The sequence below is a fragment of the Carassius gibelio genome, chromosome B17 (assembly GCF_023724105.1).
Source record: "Carassius gibelio isolate Cgi1373 ecotype wild population from Czech Republic chromosome B17, carGib1.2-hapl.c, whole genome shotgun sequence".
Taxonomy (NCBI): Eukaryota; Metazoa; Chordata; class Actinopteri; order Cypriniformes; family Cyprinidae; genus Carassius; species Carassius gibelio.
In genome coordinates this window covers 2,101,051-2,125,903 of record NC_068412.1, presented here as the reverse complement: position 1 = coordinate 2,125,903, position 24,853 = coordinate 2,101,051, and the positions used below count along the sequence as shown (strand labels likewise).

The 24,853-nt window shown below is 39.6% G+C and overlaps 3 protein-coding genes across 4 annotated transcripts in view; 2 read left to right on the top strand and 1 right to left on the bottom strand.

Moving 5' to 3' along the window:
- The window catches only part of gnmt (glycine N-methyltransferase), a 127,591-nt gene that overhangs the window by 44,726 nt on the left and 58,012 nt on the right, over positions 1–24,853 (bottom strand). The window contains exon 6 of one of the 2 annotated variants that reach the window (XM_052579864.1): positions 22,681–23,638. The exons of the other annotated variant lie outside the window; for it this stretch is intronic. Within the exon in view, the coding sequence (XP_052435824.1) occupies positions 23,152–23,638 (487 nt within the window). The 3' untranslated portion in view covers positions 22,681–23,151. Of the gene's footprint in view, positions 1–22,680; positions 23,639–24,853 lie in introns of those variants that run through there. 2 annotated transcript variants of the gene reach the window in all.
- LOC127975855 (uncharacterized) overlaps positions 2,855–24,853 on the top strand; it is a 1,007,983-nt gene continuing 985,984 nt past the window's right edge. Inside the window, exon 1 of the mRNA XM_052579874.1 lies at positions 2,855–5,616. Coding sequence (XP_052435834.1) covers positions 3,345–4,256 — 912 coding nt within the window. The 5' untranslated portion in view covers positions 2,855–3,344 and the 3' untranslated portion in view covers positions 4,257–5,616. The remainder of the gene's footprint in view (positions 5,617–24,853) is intronic.
- The window catches only part of LOC127975848 (uncharacterized), a 31,715-nt gene continuing 14,428 nt past the window's right edge, over positions 7,567–24,853 (top strand). The window contains exon 1 of the mRNA XM_052579862.1: positions 7,567–16,468. Within this exon, the coding sequence (XP_052435822.1) occupies positions 15,375–16,468 (1,094 nt within the window). The 5' untranslated portion in view covers positions 7,567–15,374. The remainder of the gene's footprint in view (positions 16,469–24,853) is intronic.

Sequence of the window (24,853 nt, the reverse complement as noted above, 5' to 3'; positions counted from 1 at the left end):
AAGATTTTATTACTTCACAAAAATAAAATAAAATAGAAAACAAAGTCACGCCACATGCGCATAAACATTCACGTTCACGTTTGCGAGAGTCCTCAGGTATCCAATCACTCCATAATCATCGGGAAGAAAGAGGCGGGAACCGGCGGACAATCAAACAGAAACTTTAATAATCAAAATAAACACATAACAGCGCAACAGCCCCTCGCAGACGACTGTCGCGCACAAATAAAAAGCAAACACAAACTAAAAGCCCAGGCCTTGTCCTCTCTCGTCCTTCACTGTCGTCGCTCCAGTTTTATATCCTTCCATCTCCTCCGTGGGACTCGAGACCAGTGAGTCGAGCAGGTGTCGCTCATCTCCAATTACTCCACCGGCCTCGCCCGTTCCCACGACCCTCGGCCCCGCCCCACTCGTCACATACCCCTATCGCCCCATATGTATGTACTGTATTTTTAAATTTCATGTTTTAATGTGTACCGATTAAAAATATGTCAAAGATGGCTAAAGGTGGTTGTAGGTCTGACCAGTGCTGTGAATCCAGGTTACATAAATACGCTTAAGGGCAAAAACCTATGATGAAATCAGTCACAAAACTGCACAGCTAACAGATGAAAGCAGCGGGCCAGTCCTTAAAAGGTCTATTGCTAGCCAAACTCCTCTCTAGCCTAGCACTAAATTGGGCTACTCAGTTAATCCAAGCTATTGACAGAGTATCCCTTGCCAATGAACAGATGAGAAACAGGGATATGAGATAACTATTGGGTTATCTGCAGAGAAAGGAGATTTGCAGTGTATTACTGACAGCCACAAAGCAAAGGTTAAAATAAAATAAAAATATAGACCTAGAAACTGAGTGTGAACAACTAAAAAATGAGCACTCAAGTCTAGCCATTGTACCCAGGGGCCACGACCTAGCCACTCTGAAAACAGAACTGGCTCAGGCTCAAAATGATTTATCAGCACAGGCTGGCAAACTAAGGTTAATGGGTATGAGTGAAAAGTGGGCAAAAGATGAATTGCCCATGTCTGAAATTTCTAGCCTGAAAATGGACTTCAAAAGAGAACACAAACTTTATGTTGATGTTCGTAAGCAATCTGAATTGTTTTAACAACAGCTATACCATTCAGAAGAGGCCCAGATCCTACTCAGGGAGGACTTGAGAAGAGCAGATGATAAGTTGTTAAAAGTACAACACAATCATGACAGGACGGCTGCCAGAGCCAGAGACTACACAGACAAAGCTGTGGTTGCAGAGCAGAGGATAGAGTAAATAGGGAAAAGAATGAAGCAGTTAGACATAAGAAGGGTCACGCCCCTGAACCACATAGTGTGCGCTTCAGCTCATTTGGCTCAACAGTAAAAGATCCCCTTACTGGGTAGTCCCTCACAGAGACACCATTATCAATTGAATATCAGATCCATTTCTACGAAAACACTTTTTGTAAATAATATGATAACTGATCATAATATAGATGTGCTCTGTTTGACAGAAACTTGGCTAAAACCTGATGATTACATTATTTTAAATGAGTCCACCTCCCAAGATTACTGTTATAAACATGAGCCGCGTCTAAAAGGCAAAGGGGGAGGAGTTGCTTCAATTTATAACAACGTTTTCAGGATTTCTCAGAGGGCAGGCTTCAAGTATAACTCGTTTGAAGTAATGGTGCTACATATAACATTATCCAGAGAAACAAATGTTAATGATAAATCCCCTGTTATGTTTGTACTGGCTACTGTATACAGGCCACCAGGGAACCATACAGACTTTATTAAAGAGTTTGGTGATTTTACATCCGAGTTAGTTCTGGCTGCAGATAAAGTTCTAATAGTTGGTGATTTTAATATCCATGTTGATAATGAAAAAGATGCATTGGGATCAGCATTTATAGACATTCTGAACTATATTGGTGTTAGACAACATGTTTCAGGACCTACTCATTTTCAAAATCATACTCTAGATTTAATACTGTCACATGGAATTGATGTTGATAGTGTTGAAATTATTCAGCCAGGTGATGATATCTCAGATCATTATTTAGTTCTGTGCAAACTTCATATAGCCAAAATTGTAAATTCTACTATACAAGTATCGAAGAACCATCACTTCTACCACAAAAGACTGCTTTTTAAGTTATCTTCCTGATGTATCCAAATTCCTTAGCATATCCAAAACCTCAGAACAACTTGATGATGTAACAAAAACTATGGACTCTCTCTTTTCCAGCACTTTAAATACAGTTGCTCCTTTACGCTTAAGGAAGGTTAAGGAAAACAGTTTGACACCATGGTATAATGAGCATACTCGCACTCTAAAGAGAGTAGCCCGAAAAATGGAGCGCAGCTGGAGGAAAACAAAACTAGAGGTATTTCGTATTGCTTGGCGGGAAAGTAGCATATCCTACAGAAAAGCATTAAAAACTGCTAGATCTGGTTACTTTTCTTCTCTTTTACAAGAAAACAAACATAACCCCAGGTATTTATTCAATACAGTGGCTAAATTAACGAAAAATAAAGCCTCAACAAGTGTTGACATTTCCCAACACCACAACAGTAATGACTTTATGAACTACTTTACTTCTAAAATCGATACTATTAGAGAATAAATTGCAACCATTCAGCCGTCAGCTACAGTATCACATCAGACAGTGCACTATAGACCCCCTGAGGAACAGTTCCACTCATTCTCTACTATAGGAGAGGAAGAATTGTATAAACTTGTTAAATCATCTAAACCAACAACATGTATGTTAGACCCTATACCATCTAAGCTCCTAAAAGAGGTGCTTCCAGAAGTCATAGATCCTCTTCTGACTATTATTAATTCCTCATTGTCATTAGGATATGTCCCCAAAACCTTCAAACTGGCTGTTATTAAGCCTCTCATAAAAAAACCACAACTTGACCCCAAATAACTTGTTAATTATAGACCAATCTCGAATCTCCCTTTTCTGTCCAAGATACTATAAGGTGGTATCCTCACAATTATATTCCTTCTTAGAGAAAAATGGTATATGTGAGGATTTCCAGTCAGGATTTAGACCGTATCATAGTATTGAGACTGCTCTCCTTAGAGTTACAAATGATCTGCTCTTATCATCTGATCGTGGGTGTATCTCTCTATTAGTTTTATTGGATCTTAGTGCTGCGTTTGACACAATTGACCACAGCATTCTTTTGCATAGACTTGAACACTGTTGGCATCAGTGGAAAATCATTAGCATGGTTTAAATCGTACTTATATGACCGCCATCAGTTCGTAGCAGTGAATGAAGATGTATCATATCGATCCCAAGTGCAGTATGGAGTACCTCAAGGCTCAGTACTAGGGCCGCTACTCTTCATGCTTTATATGTTACCCTTGGGAGATATCATCAGGAAACATGGTGTTAGCTTTCACTGTTATGCTGATGATACTCAGCTCTATATTTCTTCACGGCCCGGTGAAACACACCAATTTGAAAAACTAATGGAATGCATAGTCGATATAAAAAATTGGATGACGAGTAATTTCTTACTGCTAAATTCAGAAAAAACAGAGGTGTTAATTATAGGGCCTAAAAACTCTGCTTGTAATAACCTAGAACACTGTCGAAGACTTGATGGTTGCTCTGTCAGTTCTTCGTCATCAGTTAGGAACCTAGGTGTCCTACATGATCGCAATCTTTCCTTAGAAAGCCACGTTTCTAGCATTTGTAAAACTGCATTTTTCCATCTCAAAAATAAATCTAAATTACGGCCTATGCTCTCAATGTCAAATGCAGAAATGTTAATCCATGCATTTATGACTTCAAGGTTAGACTATTGTAATGCTTTATTGGGTGGCTGTTCTGCACGCTTAGTAAACAAACTACAGCTAGTCCAAAATGCAGCAGCAAGAGTTCTTACTAAAACCAGGAAGTATGACCATATTAGCCCGGTCCTGTCCACACTGGACTGGCTCCCTATCAAACATTGTATAGATTTTAAAATATTGCTTATTACTTATAAAGCCCTGAATGGTTTAGCACCTCAGTATTTGAATGAGCTCCTTCTACATTATACTCCTCTACGTCTGCTACGTTCTCAAAACTCAGGCAATTTGATAATACCTAGAACAGTGGTTTTCAACCTGGGCCGCGGTGGTATTACAGGTGGGCCGCCAATTATTTTCTGTTCATTTCCAGTCCATTCTAGGGCTGTGCGATTAAAAGAAAACGTCCTAAAATCACGATTTGAGCGTGTGCCTAACTCCAGGTTCACACACTGTCTGTGATGCGCCTTTTTTCTGAGCCAATGTTGACGGATCAGAGCGTTCTCACTGCGGCAAAAGGCTAGAAATAAAAACGTGCGAAAATAATTCATGTCTAGCACATCAGCATAGAGTGAATTTGTTAGTGAACAGGATGCAGTTTAAGTGAGAGGAGACACGTTTTAAGTGTGCACACTCTCTCCTCGCAAAACAGCGTGTATCTGAGCAAGCACGACCGGTTTTGTGACAGAGCAAAGGAAATCTGCTTGCGAACAGAGAGATTCGCACTCGTGCATTATTTTAATGTGCTTTCGCGTTATTTATGCGCTCTCACTGCTGACCGCATACACATACTGTATACACACTGCAAACACCGGAGGCACCGCTACAATTAATGAGCTCTATGAACAATGCATGGCAAAAAAGAAAAAAAAGTCCCTGTATACAGGATTTTTTTTAATTTATTTTTTTTTGACACAAGTCTATACATTTTTTTACATCTTCACTATAGTGATAATTTTGACTTATGTCTGTTCTGGAGATGTTACAACTTTTTGATAAAGCTCTGATTGGTTTTCTTTTGGAAATATGTTTCAAATTAATCCTGAATGCATTTATGACTGTAAAATCACAATTGCAAAATTGATCAAAAAAATTGCGATAGTTTTTTTTTTTTTTTTTTCATATCGCACAGCCCTAGTTTATTCAATAAATATAGTTTAAAATCTAGCTTCTGAGTACTAAGTTATTAACCCAACAATAGAGGGGTCAGTTAATTTTTTTGAAGTGGGCCGCGCAAACATATGTGTTTGGTTGTGTGGGCCGCGAGTTGAAAAAGGTTGGGAACCACTGACCTAGAATATCAAAATCAACTGCGGGCAGTAGATCCTTTTCCTATTTGGCGCCTAAACTCTGGAATAACCTACCTAACATTGTTCGGGAGGCAGTCACACTCTTGCAGTTTAAATCTAGATTAAAGACCCATCTCTTTAACCTGGCATACACATAACATACTAATATGCTTTTAATATCCAAATCCGTTAAAGGATTTTTAGTCTGTTTACCTTAATTAGGTAAACCGGAACCGGAAACAGTTCACATAACATGTACCTTCTACATCATTAGAAGAATGGCATCTACGCTAATATTTGTCTGTTTCTCACTTGTTCCGAGGTCACCGTGGCCACCAGATCCAGTCTGTATCCAGATCAGAGGGTCACTGCAGTCATCCGGATCCAGTACGTATCCAGACCAGATGGTGGATCAGCACCTAGAAAGGACCTCTACTGCCCAGAAAGACAGCGGAGACCAGGACAACTAGAGCCCCAGATACAGATCCCCTGTAAAGACCTTGTCTCAGAGGAGCACCAGGACAAGACCACAGGTAACAAGATGATTCTTCTGCACAATCTGACTTTGCTGCAGCTTGGAATTGAACTACTGGTTTCGTCTGGTCAGAGGAGAACTGGCCCCTCAACTGAGCCTGGTTTCTGCCAAGGTTTTTTTCTCCATTCTGTCACCGATGGAGTTTCGGTTCCTTGCCGCTGTCGCCTCTGGCTTGATTAGTTGGGGTCACTTCATCTACAGCGATATCATTGACTTGATTGCAAATAACCGCACAGACACTATTTAACTGAACAGAGATGACATCACTAAATTCAATGATGAACTGCCTTAACTATCATTTTGCATTATTGAGACACTGTTTTCCAAATGAATGTTGTTCAGTGCTTTGACGCAATGTATTTTGTTTAAAGCGCTATATAAATAAAGGTGATTGATTGACTGATTGATTGATCAAACCCATGGTGAAGCTGTAGCTGCTAGTGGCCCAGCCATTTTCATGAAATAGAATCTGACTCCCCAGCATGGGGAAAAGTAGTCGCCTGGTTCCTTATTCCTGTTCCTAACACTATCTAATCGACTGCGGAAGCTTAGAGAATTAGCACACAACATTGAAGTGTTTAATCCTGATACCCCTGGAAGCAATATAGAGTTGTACCTTAAACCTCTGAGGTCTAAGGGGATTTTGGGGGCCTGGAGAAATTTTGTCATGCCCTGACATTTGTGCTTTTTTCAGTCTAATATATTTTAAAGTCTAATATCACTGTAAATAGCACAAACTGGGCTATAATAGTATGTGAGCAGAATGTATTTACATGATTGTGTTTTTGAGAAAAAATTTGCAAACATGCATGGTTAGTGAAAAACTAAAAAAATTAAATCACTCGAATAAAGCCATTAAACACATACAGAACTGGATCTTGTCTCCTAGAATTTTTCTTTTTAAATTATGTGAAAATCATCTTGTTTACACACTCACAGAAAATATATTGATGTAAAATTTCTAAGACACTTTTGCCTATGTGAGAGGGCGTGAACTATCATGCATTATGTTGTGATTTACACCTGAGAAGACAAAGACCCACATAATGAGCTGCATAATGAGCCGTTCAGTCCGTTTTGTGACTGAGAGGGAAGAGTTACAAGAAAGAATGTGAGGACAAAATAATATATATATTTTTATGTTTGTAGTTTATTTATAATATATTTAATTATCCCACAAAATTATTCAATATTCACTTCCGAGTGCAGTTAATCAGTTTATTAGGAACAATCAAAGCTCACTTTCAAAGCTGAATATTTAGCATCATTATTCCAGTCACACACTGATTTTCTACAAAAAATAAAATAAAATAAAATTATTATTATTATTATTATTATTATTATTATTATAATTATTAATGTTGAAAATAACTGAGAATATTTTTGGGAAGAATTGAAAAACAGCATTGTTTGTTACATTTGTTACATTTACATTTATTTCTTACATTTATATTATTTACATCAAGCTTTTGAATGGTATAGTGCATATTGTTACTGAAACTTCATTATGTTTCACTTGATTATATATTTAGTCAGGAATTATATGGAATTATATATGGTTAAAAAAATGAACTTAACTTTATTAAACTGAATGTAACTTTTTCAGAAACTATCAAAATTATGCCATTACAAAAGAAGAAAAACACAATGAAAATGAAAAAAATTAACAGGCTCTTCCAATTAGCTTCATTCTTTGTTAATGTTTTTCAAAGAATCATTTCCGCTAATCGTGGATTCTGAATGCATTGCCACAGATTTCGCTTACGCTTCCCAGTTTTTAATTTGGTGTTTTGACACAAACCTCACGTAATGGCGGGCTTAACAGTGATCTACTCTGATTTGATAGTGAGCTTTTGATGGACAGGTGCTCTCTGACCTGGAAGTACAGACGTCACTCAGTAGCGCGCAAATTGGAAAGCTTTCCCAGTGATTTGTATGCAATGCATCGTGCTTTGTATTACTAAATATGTAAATAATATTTGACCTTCGATCGTAAAGGATTAATCCACAACATGGATTAATATGTGCTTGTACTGTGTCTTTTGCGACGGCGTCGAAAGCGTCTTATTATATTATATTATCTGTCTCTCTCTAAATGTAAATGTAAATATATAGACGGTTTCAACGGCATCAACATAAACAAACGTTAATGCGCGTGAGCGCTTTTGTGGACCTAACTTAACTTCCGGTAGACTCCAAATAGAATCAATAACAACAGTCAAGTCCCTCTAGAGTAGATATTTTTTGATAACAAACAAAATATGTTTGCTGCGTGGATCAGGCGGACTTAATGAAAATGCAAATTCATTCTTTGCCAGCAGGAGATGTTTTAAAGCATAGACATAAAGCGCGAGAAATAGAGGTTTCCCCAGTAACAGCTGTAAACAAAGCAGAGCTGGTACGCTCACACGCTGCTTTATCAGGCACATAACATGCAAGTCCTCCTTCAGAAATACAGCGATATAAAAACAACTGTGCCTCGTTTTGATATTTAAACATAAATGTAAGGAATTCTTATTATTATTAAACGTGCAGTACGTTACGTAATGTTACGTTACTCGTGTTTATTTAACGAAGCCTTTTTGAAAATCGATCAGTTTTAAAATTGTGGCGAGTCTCCAAAAATAAATAAATGTATGGGAAACACATCCCGCAGCACAACCACCTGAACCAACTTCAGTTTACTCGTCACCTTGGCTATAACTGCGTTTGTAGAAGGCACTGCAGCCAGACCGATATAACACAGACCGGAAGTTAACTTAGGTCCAGGCGCGTGCGCCCGATGAAACCGTCTATACACACTAAGCAATAAAAAAATTAAAAACTTGTTCTTATTCAAATGTACAATCTGTTCCTGTTTCCATTGACACTGTGAACCATGCAGCTTCTTTTTTTTTATATAATCTTTTAAATATGTATTATATAAAATAGCACACTGTGCTACAGCTAAAATTTGCGCTTTCCTTAATTTTTCCATTTCTGTACAAAGAGGTCACGCAGTGACATATTGATCTTCTACAGGTCCCACGTCTTCACATGATGCGAATTCGCAGGTCAGAGTTCACCAAACTTGAACTTTGGAACACAGCGAAATGCAATTTATTTTTATTTTTTGCATTTGCGTTTCAGGTCTGACGCAGTCGCATGTGTATGAATGGAAGTAAATTATAACGAAAAGTGCAGTGTGACCGCCCCTTTAGTCTGCAAAGATGAGTTCTCAGGAGAGACATGGAGCGGCATCATCTTCCTCCTCCACTTGTCCTTCAAGGTGACTTGAATTAAGCTTGTGTTACTGAAGTAACCGAAAACATCGATACAAGTTTTATTCATGTTACAGTGTGCAACAGTTCGTTGCGGGTTATTATTGTCATTCAGTAACTTCAAGCTGCCTTGATGGACAAGAGCTCATCTTTACAGACTGAGACGAACGAAGGTCAAATATTATTGACATATTTAGTAATACAAAGCATGAGGTATTGCATACAAATCCACTCAAAGTTTTCTTATCTGGAATAATCCCAATATTTTGTATAGAAATAAGTCTTTATTTTTTCACAATTGCTTTAGTAATGGGTTGTTATTAGTGAGTCAGTTATTTAATGATGGGACTTTATTTACATTTACAGACTTTATCTCAAGATACAAAATACCTATTACATTAAAATAATTCAAGGTGCTTACTAGGGCCATTCCTGCAGTTGTACATGTGTTGTTCAAAAGCAGTGTATGTACATCCACACTTTCTGTCTGTCCCCCTAGACCTGAACATACCTTTGTCGGCTTCTGTTTCTGTTTCTGTTATCTGTTTCTCGGGTTTAAAGCCTAACAACTATAAAATGATATCCTTGTTTTTAAAAGAGAATATTTCTACGCCTTATGTTATTTTAACCAATATCTTTAATAATGTAAGTTGGACTCAAAAAGGTCATTACCTCAAAAATTCCTCCTTACAAATAAGGTTAAGGAAATCTCATATGAATTAATTCATAGAGTTTATCCAACAAAAGAATTCCTACAAAAATTTTAAATCGATATTGATTTAAAATGCTATTTTTGTGAATATTCCACTGAAACAATTTCTCATTAGTTTTGTCCTGTCAATATACCCTGTGTTTTTGGAATAATGTGGAGGTTTTTATTGCTGACAATATCTTAAAAACATTTTCATTATCTTATAAACATGTGATTTGGGGTTATTAAATCAATGATCACTCTTTAAAGGATGTAGGTTTTATTATAAATGTAATTTTATTTTAATGTTAATTTTACATTCATAAATGCAAGTTTACAAATGGCAAACCTCTTTTTATTGTACTTAAAAAAGGGATTAAAATGTATGCAGATGTGATATCAAAATCTAAAAATAGTAACGCAAATAAAATGATTAATATATGCTGCTCCTTTAACATTTTTACATAATAATAAAACAATAATAATAATAAATAATGGTGCTGACCTGCAAAGTATATTTTTCTGTATTAAAATTGATTAGTAATTTCCTATGGAAATGGAAATGTATGTATAACACACATTTGTCTTTAAAAAGATGCTTATGTACCCTCTCTTATTTTTTATTTATTTATTTTTTTTACTGTTCCTTTTTTGTTGAGGCATGTGAAATGTGTTGTTATATAGTGAGAAATGGCACTGTACATGCTACTTGTTGACAATAAAGCATTTAAAAAATCAAATCACAGCAAAAGCTTTCCAATATGCGCACACCTGAGTGATGTCTGTGCTTCCAGGTCAGAGAGCACCTGTCCATCAAAAGCTCACTATCCAATCAGAGTACATCACTGATAAGCCCACCACCACGAGAGGTTTGTGTCAATACACCAAACGAAAAACTGCAAAGCATAAGCAAAATCTGTGGCAATGCACTCAGAATCCAAGATAATCGAAAACGAATCTTTGAAAAACATTAACAAAGAATGCAGCATATCTGAAGAGCCTGTTAAATTCATGCGACTGAGTTTTTTTTTTTTTTTTCATTTTCATTGTGTTTTTCTTCTTTTGTCATGGCATATTTTTGATAGTTTCTGAAAAAGTTACATTCATTTAATAAAGTTACATAATTTTTTTTGAAGCAAATATAATTCCATAGAATTATAGTTAAAAAAAAAAGCCTAACTAGTAAAATGTTTACACATTATGTGAAACCTAATACAAGTATAAAAATAAATAAAAAGAGACTTACTCTTGTTTATGATCTCTGCTGAATAAAGCACTTCATTCTTTTTTCTGAGGAAATCCAACTCAAATCCTGACGTAATCCTCCTCACATAGTCTTGGGGTGAATTATGTCTTATTCCTCTCAGCACGAAGCAAAACAGTAAAATATAAATAAAAAACTTGAACAGTCTTGCTGCTTTGTTTTCTGTATGGGTGTTTACAAGCTGCACGCTTCACGTGAAACATTACAATCTCAATAGAGATTTCAGCGATATAATGAAGGTCGACGTGAAAGACGGACACTGCAATGTTTTTATATGGATTATTTTATTGCAGAATATTTGTTTTTGGTAGCACTTATTTAGTGCTACTTATTTCGTTGAGTATTCACTGAGTTACAGTTAATTTTTATTATGCGCTTCTAAATGAAGATCACTGCAGATCAAGGCTGCAGACAGCACACCTTGTTTGTTATCTTTATTTTATAAATGCACAGTTTTGTGGTTATTATGTCTGTACACAAATAAAAGTAGACCCTTTACAGATTCGATTGATGTATTGCTCTTATCTGTACAATCAAAACTGAAAGTGTAATTTATGTTCTTTTCGGGGTTATCAGGAGAAATAACGCCTCATCAAGCGTATACACAGGGATCAACTCAAGAGGGTTAAGGATGTAAGTTAAGCACTGTCCTATATCCCTGAGGCCACTATGGCAGATAAACTCCTCCTTCTGAGGAAAACAACAGTGTGAACTGTCCACGGTTTCATGGAGAGACAAAGCCCAGCCATCACTGGCTATTACCATGAACTGTGTAGGGCCCTGTGAGCTGAATATACAATGTTCTAGAATCTGTCTACTTCCAGACTCTCTGCCTTGCAGACTAAGCAAAGTCACACAGAGAGTATTATGAACATTTAGGCAAAGTGTATTTTGCTGGTGCTGACTCCCCTAGAGCAGAAAAGGATGTGATGTTCAAGAGCTTGACACTGGCTCTGAAATTTTGTTGGTGTCACTTGGACTATTTAAAGAGCTTATCCAAGCAACCAACTTGCTAGGAAAGTGGCTTAAGGTAGAGAGCTGTCAAATCAAGATAACCAACTACACACAGGACCAGGCCCCTATCAACAGGAGGGTGTGGGTGGAGTTAACTTGAAAATTGAAAATAATTCACCCTCTCTATTAGGGGTGTAACGGTACGCAAAAATCACGGTTCGGTTCATTTTCGGTACAGTAAGGGAAAAAAATGCAAACATTAAACTGCAGGTTGTTTATTAGTATAAACTTTTTTTAAATAATTTGTTTACACTTTTTTAAAATACTTTTTAATAAAATATATATAAAATAAAAAAAAGAATAAGAAATAAAATACTGCGGCAAAGTTCTCCACTAAATAAAATACTCTCAGTCTCAAACCAACATCATATAATGTATATAATACAATATAATGAAAAATATAAATAAATAACTATGATTACAGTGCAGCATTACCAATCCCAGCTTTTAGGCCTGCTCATATTTAAATATATATAAATAAATATAAAGTGTAAAGTGCAGCATCAGCAGTTTCAGTTTTTAGACCTGCTCAGATTTCGCTATTGCGTTGGCCCGATCGAAATTAAGAGCAAAGGTCTGTTCAAATGCCGACGGGAGCTGCGTTTGAATTACAATAATTTTCCTAGTTGTAGTGATGTTCACACTCACGCAATGCCTTTTGAAAACCTTAGAATCAGCTGCAGGGCAGGATTTGCACTGAACGCGGAGACTTCCGCCACTTAATATGTTCGTTTGGAAACACGAAAATGTACCTATGTTCCACACACAAAATATTGCATTCAGTCATTCGGTGCACACGTCTGAATTCCACATCCCATCAGAGAGACTAGCTCTAGCCTGAAGCTTTGTAAGGCAGTCGAAGTAGAGAAAACAACTGATACTAGACAGCAGACAATGCAGGATCCCTGTCTCAATGGAGAAGCATCTGATGTGAGGGACATGCAACTCTTAGAAGATTCAGCTCATGAGAACAGGCGCTGTTAGAGAAGAAAGATGCATGTTTGTGTGCCCTGGAAACTCATAACATAATATAATACATATAATCCACATGTGGCAGTGGGCATATGTGTAAATGAGGCACCTGTCAAGGTCAAGTCTCCCTTAGCCTTGCGAATAAACAGTTCAAGCACTACATTCTTGTGGTACCTGATCTGACACGCTCAGTATACCTCGGTTCTGAGGTGTTAGTAAGACTGGGAGTGCTGTTAGATACAGTCAACAATGATAGAGCAGATACTGGTCCTAATTTGCTATTTGCCGACAATTCCCCAGGCATGTCAGGTAATGAACGAGTTTGAAATGGTGGTTCCTGTCCAAACGGCAGAGGTCCCAGTCTGGCTAATAAATAAAAAGGGTCAAGAACTGAATCAGACAGTACTTGCCTTTTTCCAGCCCTCTGCTCAATTTTGCAAATTGGGACTCACAATCTGTGGTAACACACAGCTTGAACTGTACAATCTACCTTCTGGTACAAAACCTCACAAGAGGAAGTATACATATTCCCCACGCACTCCTCTAGGGTTGACAGGTCATTTCATGATTTTGAATTAACTATTCCAGTTATAGGAGAGCTTCCTTATTTGACAATAGAGAAAGATAGCTATGAACAAGTGTATGTCACCTACCCCACCAAAATGATTTCCGTCACACCCCACCCAGCTATGTGTTGAGTATACTTTGACAGTGAAGGTCCATTAGCCATCTCTACCACTGAGTGATAAGGAAAATGTGGAACAATGCACTGAACCATACCCTGGTTTTGAGGCAGAGGTGCAACAACAGTTAGCACAGGCAGATGCTCTGGACACAGAGAGTGACATTTTTACGACAGCATAAAAATTCCACTTGCTGCTTTTGACTTTATTCAGGATATTATTGATTCCCTGTCAGAGAAAATTCAATTCTCCTGTTTAGCTGTAGATTACTGCCAGCTGAACAAACAGTTTCCCCTGTTTTTTTGGCCCATAATACATCTGGACCAAGAGCTAGAAAAGGTTACTATGGCCAAATATTTATCCACAGTGGATGTGGCAAATGGTTTTTGGACAATGAAGATAGACCCTGCAGATCAGTACAAGTTAACATTTTCCTTTGGAGGTATACAGTTAATTTGGAACAGGTGTCCATTTGGCTATTCAAACTACACTGCAGTGTTTAATATAGTTCTACACAAGGCGATATGTGATGCATCTACATGCAACAATGTGATCTATGTTGATGATGTCCTTATGCGTAGTCAGACCTGGTCAGTTCATTTAGCTGAAATAAGGCATGTGTGAAATTGTGGGAAATGCCCACATTGCCAAATTAACAATCTTTGACTGGTGCACTAACCTAAGTGAGGTGGGACTCTCTCACGCTGCAGTTTTCCACAAGTTCATCAAACAACCGCAGTAAGAATATTTCATCAAGCACGGTGAGTAATGGCTTCTCCTACAATTGTTATTTGCACCTCTTGCCACATGTACAGTTTATCTATCTCTGTCGCTGATGAGGGATTCACATGTGATAAATGCAGGGAAACAGTTAGGCTGACAGAGAAGATTTCAGAATTAGAGACACGCATCCAAACTTTAATTGAGGACAGTAAGAATGTTAGGGCTCTAGATATGGCTTTGGATGCGTCTAGCTCAGGGATTCCTGTACATTGTCCGGTTCCAGCAGAGCCCCTGCAGCTGGGCAACTGGGTGACGGTGAGGCAGCGTAGTCGTGGGTCAAAACACCGCTCTTCTGTTCCGATCAAAACATTAAACAGGTTCTCCCCACTCAGTGATGCACCCACTGAGAAACCTGATGAAAGTGCTCTAGTTATTGGTGATTCTATTGTACGGAACGTGAATATAGAGACACCAGCCACCATAGTCAAATGTTTACCGGGAGCCAGAGCGCCTGACATCTTGGCAAATTTAAAAGTGCTGGCTAATGCTAAACGTAAATACAGTAAGATTGTTATTCATGTCGGCGCTAATGATGTTCGACTTCGCCAGTCGGAGATCACTAAAAATAACTTTAAAGAGGTGTGTGAACTTGCAAGCACGATGTCAGACACTGTAATATGCTCTGGTCCCCTCCCTGCTTACCGTGGTGATGAGATGCATAGCAGATTGTCATCACTCAATGGCTGGATGTCTAAGTGGTGCCCACAGAATAACATAGGTTATATAGACAATTGGACGAGCTTTTGGGGCAGACCTGACCTGTTTAAAAGAGATGGTCTTCATCCCTCCTGGGGTGGCGCCACTCTTCTGTCTAGAAATATGGCAAATAGTCTTAGTGTTTATACTTGACTAACTGGGGCCCAGGTCAGGAAGCAGACAGACTGGCTAAACCGACCGTCTGCTAGCTGCCTCCCGTCACAGAGGTCAGTTAATTCTCAGCACATAGAGACTCTTTCACCTAGATATCACACTATAGAGACTGTGTCTGTTCCACGAACTAGAAAATACAAAAAACGTCCAAACCAAGTTAAGGTTAACAATTTAATTGAGGTTCAACAAATAAAAAACAAATGCAATATAGATAAACAAATGATAAAGATTGGCTTATTGAATATCAGATCCATTTCTACGAAAACACTTTTTGTAAATAATATGATAACTGATCATAATATAGATGTGCTCTGCTTGACAGAAACCTGGCTAAAACCTGATGATTACATTATTTTAAATGAGTCCACCCCCCAAGATTATTGTTATAAACACGAGCCGCGTCTAAAAGGCAAAGGGGGAGGTGTTGCTTCAATTTATAATAACGTTTTCAGGATTTCTCAGAGGGCAGGCTTCAAGTATAACTCGTTTGAAGTAATGGTGCTTCATATAACATTATCCAGAGAAACCAATGTTAATGATAAATCCCCTGTTATGTTTGTACTGGCTACTGTATACAGGCCACCAGGGCACCATACAGACTTTATTAAAGAGTTTGGTGATTTTACATCTGAGTTAGTTCTGGCTGCAGATAAAGTCTTAATAGTTGGTGATTTTAATATCCATGTCGATAATGAAAAAGATGTATTGGGATCAGCATTTATAGACATTCTGAACTCTATTGGTGTTAGACAACACGTTTCAGGACCTACTCATTGTCGAAATCATACTCTAGATTTAATACTGTCACATGGAATTGATGTTGATAGTGTTGAAATTATTCAGCCAAGTGATGATATCTCAGATCATTATTTAGTTCTGTGTAAACTTCATATAGCCAAAATTGTAAATTCTACTTCTTGTTACAAGTATCGAAGAACCATCACTTCTACCACAAAAGACTGCTTTTTAAGTTATCTTCCTGATGTATCCGAATTCCTTAGCATATCCAAAACCTCAGAACAACTTGATGATGTAACAGAAACTATGGACTCTCTCTTTTCTAGCACTTTAAATGCAGTTGCTCCTTTACGCTTAAGAAAGGTTAAGGAAAACACCATGACACCATGGTATAATGAGCATACTCGCACCCTAAAGAGAGCAGCCCGAAAAATGGAGCGCAGCTGGAGGAAAACAAAACTAGAGGTATTTCGTATTGCTTGGCGGGAAAGTAGCATATCCTACCGAAAAGCATTAAAAACTGCTAGATCTGATTACTTTTCTTCTCTTTTAGAAGAAAACAAACATAACCCCAGGTATTTATTCAATACAGTGGCTAAATTAATGAAAAATAAAGCCTCAACAAGTGTTGACATTTCCCAACACCACAGCAGTAATGACTTTATGAACTACTTTACTTCTAAAATCGATACTATTAGAGATAAAATTGCAACCATTCAGCCGTCAGCTACAGTTTCGCATCAGACAGTGCACTATAGACCCCCTGAGGAACAGTTCCACTCATTCTCTACTATAGGAGAGGAAGAATTGTATAAACTTGTTAAATCATCTAAACTTACAACATGTATGTTAGACCCTATACCATCTAAGCTCTTAAAAGAGGTGCTTCCAGAAGTCATAGGTCCTCTTCTGACTATTATTAATTCCTCATTGTTATTAGGACATGTCCCCAAAACCTTCAAACTGGCTGTTATTAAGCCTCTCATAAAAAAGCCACAACTTGACCCCAGAGAACTAGTTAATTATAGACCAATCTCGAATCTCCCTTTTCTGTCCAAGATACTAGAAAAGGTGGTATCCTCACAATTATATTCCTTCTTAGAGAAAAATGGTATATGTGAGGATTTCCAGTCAGGATTTAGACCGTATCATAGTACTGAAACTGCTCTCCTTAGAGTTACAAATGATCTGCTCTTATCATCTGATCGTGGGTGTATCTCTCTATTAGTTTTATTGGATCTTAGTGCTGCGTTTGACACAATTGACCACAACATTCTTTTGCATAGACTTGAACACTTTGTTGGCATCAGTGGAAGTGCATTAGCATGGTTTAAATCGTACTTATATGACCGCCATCAGTTCGTAGCAGTGAATGAAGATGTATCATATCGATCACAAGTGCAGTATGGAGTACCTCAAGGCTCAGTTCTAGGGCCGCTACTCTTCACGCTTTATATGTTACCCTTGGGAGATATCATCAGGAAACATGGTGTTAGCTTTCACTGTTATGCTGATGATACGCAGCTCTATATTTCCTCGCAGCCCGGTGAAACACACCAATTTGAAAAACTAATGGAATGCATAGTCGATATAAAAAATTGGATGACGAGTAATTTCTTACTGCTAAATTCAGAAAAAACAGAGGTGTTAATCATAGGGCCTAAAAACTCTACTTGTAATAACCTAGAACACTGTCTAAGACTTGATGGTTGCTCTGTCAATTCTTCGTAATCAGTTAGGAACCTAGGTGTGCTACTTGATCGCAATCTTTCCTTAGAAAGCCACGTTTCTAGCATTTGTAAAACTGCATTTTTCCATCTCAAAAATATATCTAAATTACGGCCTATGCTCTCAATGTCAAATGCAGAAATGTTAATCCATGCATTTATGACTTCAAGGTTAGACTATTGTAATGCTTTATTGGGTGGTTGTTCTGCACGCTTGGTAAACAAACTACAGCTAGTCCAAAATGCAGCAGCAAGAGTTCTTACTAGAACCAGGAAGTATGACCATATTAGCCCGGTCCTGTCCACACTGCACTGGCTCCCTATCAAACATCGTATAGATTTTAAAATATTGCTTATTACTTATAAAGCCCTGAATGGTTTAGCACCTCAGTATTTGAATGAGCTCCTTTTACATTATACTCCTCTACGTCCGCTACGTTCTCAAAACTCAGGCAATTTGATAATACCTACAATATCAAAATCAACTGCGGGCGGCAGATCCTTTTCCTATTTGGCGCCTAAACTCTGGAATAACCTACCTAACATTGTTCGGGAGGCAGACACACTCTTGCAGTTTAAATCTAGATTAAAGACCCATCTCTTTAACCTGGCATACACATAACATACTAATATGCTTTTAATATCCAAATCCGTTAAAGGATTTTTAGGCTGCATTAATTAGGTAAACTGGAACCGGAACACTTCACATAACACTGTACTTTCTACATCATTAGAAGAATGGCATCTACGCTAATATTTGTCTGTTTCTCTCTTGTTCCGAGGTCACCGTGGCCACCAGATCCAGTCTGTGTCCAGATCAGAGGGTCACTGCAGTCACCCGGATCCAGTACGTATCCAGACCAGATGGTCTACTGCCCTGAAAGACAGCGGAGACCAGGACAACTAGAGCCCCAGATACAGATCCCCTGTAAAGACCTTGTCTCAGAGGAGCACCAGGACAAGACCACAGGAAACAGATGATTCTTTTGCACAATCTGACTTTGCTGCAGCCTGGAATTGAACTACTGGTTTCGTCTGGTCAGAGGAGAACTGGCCCCCCAACTGAGCCTGGTTTCTCCCAAGGTTTTTTTCTCCATTCTGTCACCGATGGAGTTTCGGTTCCTTGCCGCTGTCGCCTCTGGCTTGCTTAGTTGGGGTCACTTCATCTACAGCGATATCGTTGACTTGATTGCAAATTAAAACAGACACTATTTCAACTGAACAGAGATGACATCAATGAATTCAATGATGAACTGCCTTTAACTATCATTTTGCATTATTGAGACACTGTTTTCCAAATGAATGTTGTTCAGTGCTTTGGCGCAATGTATTTTGTTTAAAGCACTATATAAATAAAGGTGATTGATTGATTGAATTGGTCATCTGATATACTCATAACCACACCCTGAGTGACGTGTGGTCCAAAATCACAAAAAAAAAAAAAATTATGCTCGCAGTGCATCTTCCAGAAAATAATTGCACACCTCAGAACGTTCATCAGCCAATCAGATTCAAGCATTGAACAGCCCTGTAGTATATATATATATATATATATATACAGGGTGCGATTTGTGCAACAAATTTTTTTTTTTTAAATATTTGAATTCATAAAAATAAATCATGAGAACATGAACTAGATGATGTCATGCGCTAATTAGCATATTTATGACGTAAGTGTGTCGCATTGTATTGCCTCCCTATGCTTGTTACAAACTAAGGTAGTGCTAAACGTAAAATAAGGTACAAGAGGAGGATCGGGAACAAATGAGGAGTTTTAATGGAAGACGAAGGAGATTACAGACAATACATCACTTGTTAATAGATTTACATTCAAACACATCAACATCTAAACCAGTGGTTCCCAACCTTTTTCAACTCGCGGCCCACACAACCAAACACATATGTTTGCGCGGCCCACTTCAAAAAAATTAACTGACCCCGCTATTGTTGGGTTAATAACTTAGTACTCAGAAGCTAGATTTTAAACTATATTTATTGAATAAACTAGGGCTGTGCGATATGAAAAAAAAAAAAAAAAAAAAAAACTATCGCGATTTTTTTGATAAATTTAGCAATTGTGCTTTTACAGTCATAAATGCATTCAGGATTAATTTGAAACATATTTCCAAAAGAAAACCAATCAGAGCTTTATCAAAAAGTTGTAACATCTCTAGAACAGACATAAGTCAAAATTATCACTATAGTGAAGATGTAAAAAAATTTATAGACTTGTGGCAAAAAAAAAAAAAAAAATCCTGTATATAGGGACTTTTTTTTCTTTTTTGCCATGCATTGTTCATAGAGCTCATTAATTGTAGCGGTGTCTCAGGTGTTTGCAGTGTGTATACAGTATGTGTATGCGGTCAGCAGTGAGAGCGCATAAATATAACGCGAAAGCACATTAAAATAATGGTGCGAATCTCTCTGTTCGCAGCAGATTTCCTTTGCTCTGTCACAAAACCGGTCGTGCTTGCTCAGATACACGCTGCTTTGCGAGGAGAGAGTGTGCACACTTAAAACGTGTCTCCTCTCACTTAAACTGCATCCTGTTCACTAACAAATTCACTCTATGCTCATGTGTTAGACATGAATTATTTTCGCACGTTTTTATTTCTAGCCTTTTACCGCAGTGAGAACGCTCTGATCCGTCAACATTGGCTCAGAAAAAAGGCGCATCACAGACAGTGTGTGAACCTGGAGTTAGGCATATGCGCACGCTCAAATCGTGATTTTAGGACGTTTTCTTTTAATCGCACAGCCCTAGAATGGACTGGAAATGAACAGAAAATAATTGGCGGCCCACCTGCAATACCACCGCGGACCACAGGTTGAAAACCACTGATCTAAACAATCACGGACGAGGGAGAACTCAACAGAATGGGTATTTAAACAATCAGGAGGTGATGAGGGAACTGGAAACAGGTGGGAAGAATCAATTAACCAAAACTAGGAGGAAGGTGACCAAAAGGGAAACAGAAAGTTCATAAACGTTACAGTTCGCCCCCTCCCGGAACAGTGCGTCCTCGCACCTCAAGAGGAATACCAGCGGGAATACCAGGGAGGGAGGGTAGTGGTTCTGGAGGCGGGCGAGGAGCAGGCCAAGAGCAGGTGACGAGGGAGCATGGAGGTAGGGACCAGGGTGGAGTGGATGGAGGGAGGAGCCAGGGAGGAGCCCGCAGCAGGAGGAGCCCGCAGCAGAAGGAGCCAGATGGTCCACCAGAGACCAGCCAGGACGGAGATCCATGGTGGAGTCGACGGCGGGAGGACCCATGGTGAAGGAGGGATCGACGACACCAGGGGGCCGACAGGCGGAGACTGCACCGGTGGGTGAGGAGCCCAAGATGGAGCAGCACAGCCACAGAGCCAGGGTGACGTTGAGGATCCGGAGGGCCTAGGTGGAGCAGAAGGCTCAGGCGACCAAGGCGGAGGCGGGGTCCTGGCAGATCGCTGTGGAGCCAGAGCGACCAAGGATGGAGGTCGAACCGGAGGGAAGGAGGAGCCTGACAGAGCCAGAGGGATGGAGTGACGAGGTGGAACCAGAGGAGTGGAGTCCCGAGGCGTCGGATGGTCGACGACTGACCAAGGTGAAGCCGGAGGGACGAGGGAGCCTTGTGGAGCAGGTGGGATGCCAGGCCACTGTGGAGACGAGGGAGCTAAGAGCCAAGGCGGAGCCGCTGGGTCGAAGGAGCGAGGAGGAGTCCAGGGCTCGAAGGCTGGAGGCGGAGACAGGGCCTTAACGCGCCAAGGCGGAGCTGGAGACTGGCAGTCCAGCAGCGAACCATCGCGGCCAGATGGCGCGGACTGAGGGTGAGCTGCGGGACTGACTGGCACCAGCAGGGATGACGAGGAACTGGCTGGTCTAGGAGGAGAAGAGAGAGGAACGATGGGAGGAAGGACAGGAGGATCAGGGCTGGACGGAACCAGCGGAAGTGGCCTCTGCCTCGAAGCCTCTTTTAATTTATTTTAAATCTCTCAGGTTCTTTCGCAATGATTTTTTTTATGTGACACAATGCATTTACGTCACCCACAAAGCGAAAGGAGACACAAGCGCTGCGTCCGAAGTCGCATACTGCCAGGAGTCAGCAGTGTTTTTATTTGAGTGCGAGGGCAAATGTAAAGAGAACGTCGTGGCATGTGTTCATTTCAAGATAGAGCTGGCATACCACAACTAGGGCCCTATGATTCCGCGATGCAGAAAACGCGGATGGAATCGCGGAATCCAGTCATAAAAACGGAATTTACAGTTTAACGCGGATTGGCACGGAATTTGCCAAATTTGAATGAATTAATCAAAAATAGGTCATTGCACTTACATCAAATCACGATATGGACTTATATCTGTAAATATTAAGCCGGAACAGTCTATTAAAATATGAATCCTGCATGTTCTGCATGTCTCTGTTAATGAATGGAGCAGAAGAAGAAGTGAGCATGACGCTCCGGTGATTTCAGCGTCTCTCTAAATAAGTACGTGGACACATGAACAACATCTCCAGAACTGCTCTGACAGTCACTTCATGAGCATTTGACCGTTTGATTAGAGTAAAACTAGCGCCACATCAGATACACAGAACTGTAAAGGTAACCCAACCCGTCAAAATAAAAGTCCGGTTAAAAACTATTGTTCAGCACAATGTACATAGCCTACTACTAAAAAAAATAAAAAAAATCCAACATTATTTTTTTAAGGTTTAATAACACATTTCTTCCATGTTTTATTTTTAATAGTAAATCCCCTTTGTTTACCAAAAAGTTAAGTTTGCTTAATTTTTAATAATTAAAAGATAAATTAAATTAATGTTTTATGTTTAATGTTTAATGTGCATCTCAGAAACTGCTTTATTTAAAACCCCAACCGATTGGCACTTAAAAGCACTTAATTCATCTGTCAACTTTATTGTCATTGTTCACAGTACAAGTACAGACAGAGAAACAATGGATAATAATTAAATGTTTATTTTTGATGTATGCATTGCATTCTATGCATTTAAAAAATAGTTAGTTGTTAATTTTAAGAGACCCAGGAGTCTCGTTTTGTCCTGCATAATTAATATTGCACTTTAAGCAAAAACACATTTTATCAGATTACTCGATTAATCGATGGAATTCTGGGTAGAATACTCGATTACTAAAATATTCGATAGCTACAGCCCTACTGGGCGGAACCAGCGGAGACACAGAAGATTCAGAGCTGGGCGGAACCAGCGGAGACACAGAAGATTCAGGGCTGGGTGGAACCAGCGGAGACACAGAAAACTCAGGGCTGGGCGGAACCAGCGGAGAAACAGAAAACTCAGGGCTGGGCGGAACCAGCGGAGAAACAGAAAACTCAGGGCTGGGCGGAACCAGCGGAGAAACAGAAAACTCAGGGCTGGGCGGAACCAGCGGAGAAATAGAAAATTCATGGCTGGGCAGAACCAGTGGAAATGGAGCATAGGAACTGACTGGAGGAGGTAGGAGTGGGAGACTGAGAGGGTATACAGGGGGATCAGGGCTGGACAGAACCAGCGGAAAAACAGGAAAATTAGGGATTATAAGGTCCATAAGGTCCAGAACTTGTTCCATATGATTTTCAGAGACTGCATACAGCTCACCCTCAGTCGCAGGAGTGTGGGCAGGGCTTTCCTCCACGCCCTCGATCTCCACGAGGACTCCCACGATGCACGGTGTTGCCGGCTCACAAACCTGGCCAGTCGCGCTCTCGAGATCCTGCTTCCTGTCAGCGGATGGCTCGGGCTCTGCGGCTGCGGTGGGCTCTGGCTCCGTGCAGCGTGGTGGTGGCTGGCTGGTCTCTGGGTCGGGAGTGGGGCTGGAGATATCCTCTTCGACGGTGCTGACGGTCCATGAAGATCGATTTTTCTCCAGCACCCACTCCATAAAAGCGGCGAAATCCTCTCGGGGACCGTTCGCTGGTAGGCGAGCGGTCGGGGAAGTGGGTAAGGCACGCCAGATCTAAAAAGTCCCTGGTATGGTCCTCCAGCGAACGGTCCAGTTGCTCCAGGCATAGGAGACGGACTGCTGGGATGGCCATTCCGGAAGAGGGAAAAAATATATAAAAAATCCAAAAAGAAAGAAAAACGCCGCTAAAATAACTAAACTGTTTCGGTCCGTGATTCTGTTACAAACTAAGGTAGTGCTAAACGTAAAATAAGGTACAAGAGGAGGATCGGGAACAAATGAGGAGTTTTACTGGAAGACGAAGGAGATTACAGACAATACACAACACTATCACTTGTTAATACATTTACATTCAAACACATCAACATCTAAACCATCACGGACGACGGAGAACTCAACAGAATGGGTATTTAAATGTTACAATGCTCACAAACTGCAAATTTTATTTAGCCATTTAATTAAATTCTCAAAACTAGTTTTTATTACTATATTTTAATGTGTCTGTGTCAGACAACTGGAATCAATATTATAATGACTGAAACGCGGTCCATTAAGACTACATAACCAGCTCTCAAACATTACACTGCACTTATTAAATCAAATACACATACGATAAATTCAGTGGTTGTGCTGTGACTGATGTTGGCTATACTTGCTTGTAAAATAGAGTAAGAAGCAACAGAATATATTTTTTGCTGGTCCTGTCTGCGCTCGCTGAACACAACAGATGAGGCTCACGCTGGGAAAGAGAGAACTCGCGCTCGTGCGGCAGCACTAGAGAGTCTCAGAGACTAAATAATGATTGCCCAAAAAGTCACTAGATTTGTCGTTAGTTGCTTTCTTGGAAAAAAAAAAAAGTCGCTAAATCTAATCGCCAAGTTGGAAACTCCACTGCCCAGCGGACCAGCTTCAACCGTTATGCAAGTGTTGATAGGCTATTACTCATGAGGTGTAACCAATCAGATAGCACCGTGAACGGGACATTGAGCAAGTCTGCAGAGTGCTGAATACAGAGAGGCTGCGTGGCAGCTATATCAGAGCCAGCCAAAGTAGCGCGCCTTTAAAATAAAATTGACTTTAATCAAACCACGGATCCTAGATAAGTTTTGTGATCCGTCTCACCACAGATCAAAAGTTTGGACACACCTTCTTATTCAAAGAGTTTTCTTTATTTTCATGACTATGAAAATTGTAGAGTCACACTGAATATATGTCTATGCTCTATGTTTCAGGAGACACTGGAGACTGGCACTGGACACTAAATGGTTCCTGATGATTTTATATCTAACTCTTCACATTAATTCTTAAATCTTTTGCAGTTAACATTATGTCTTA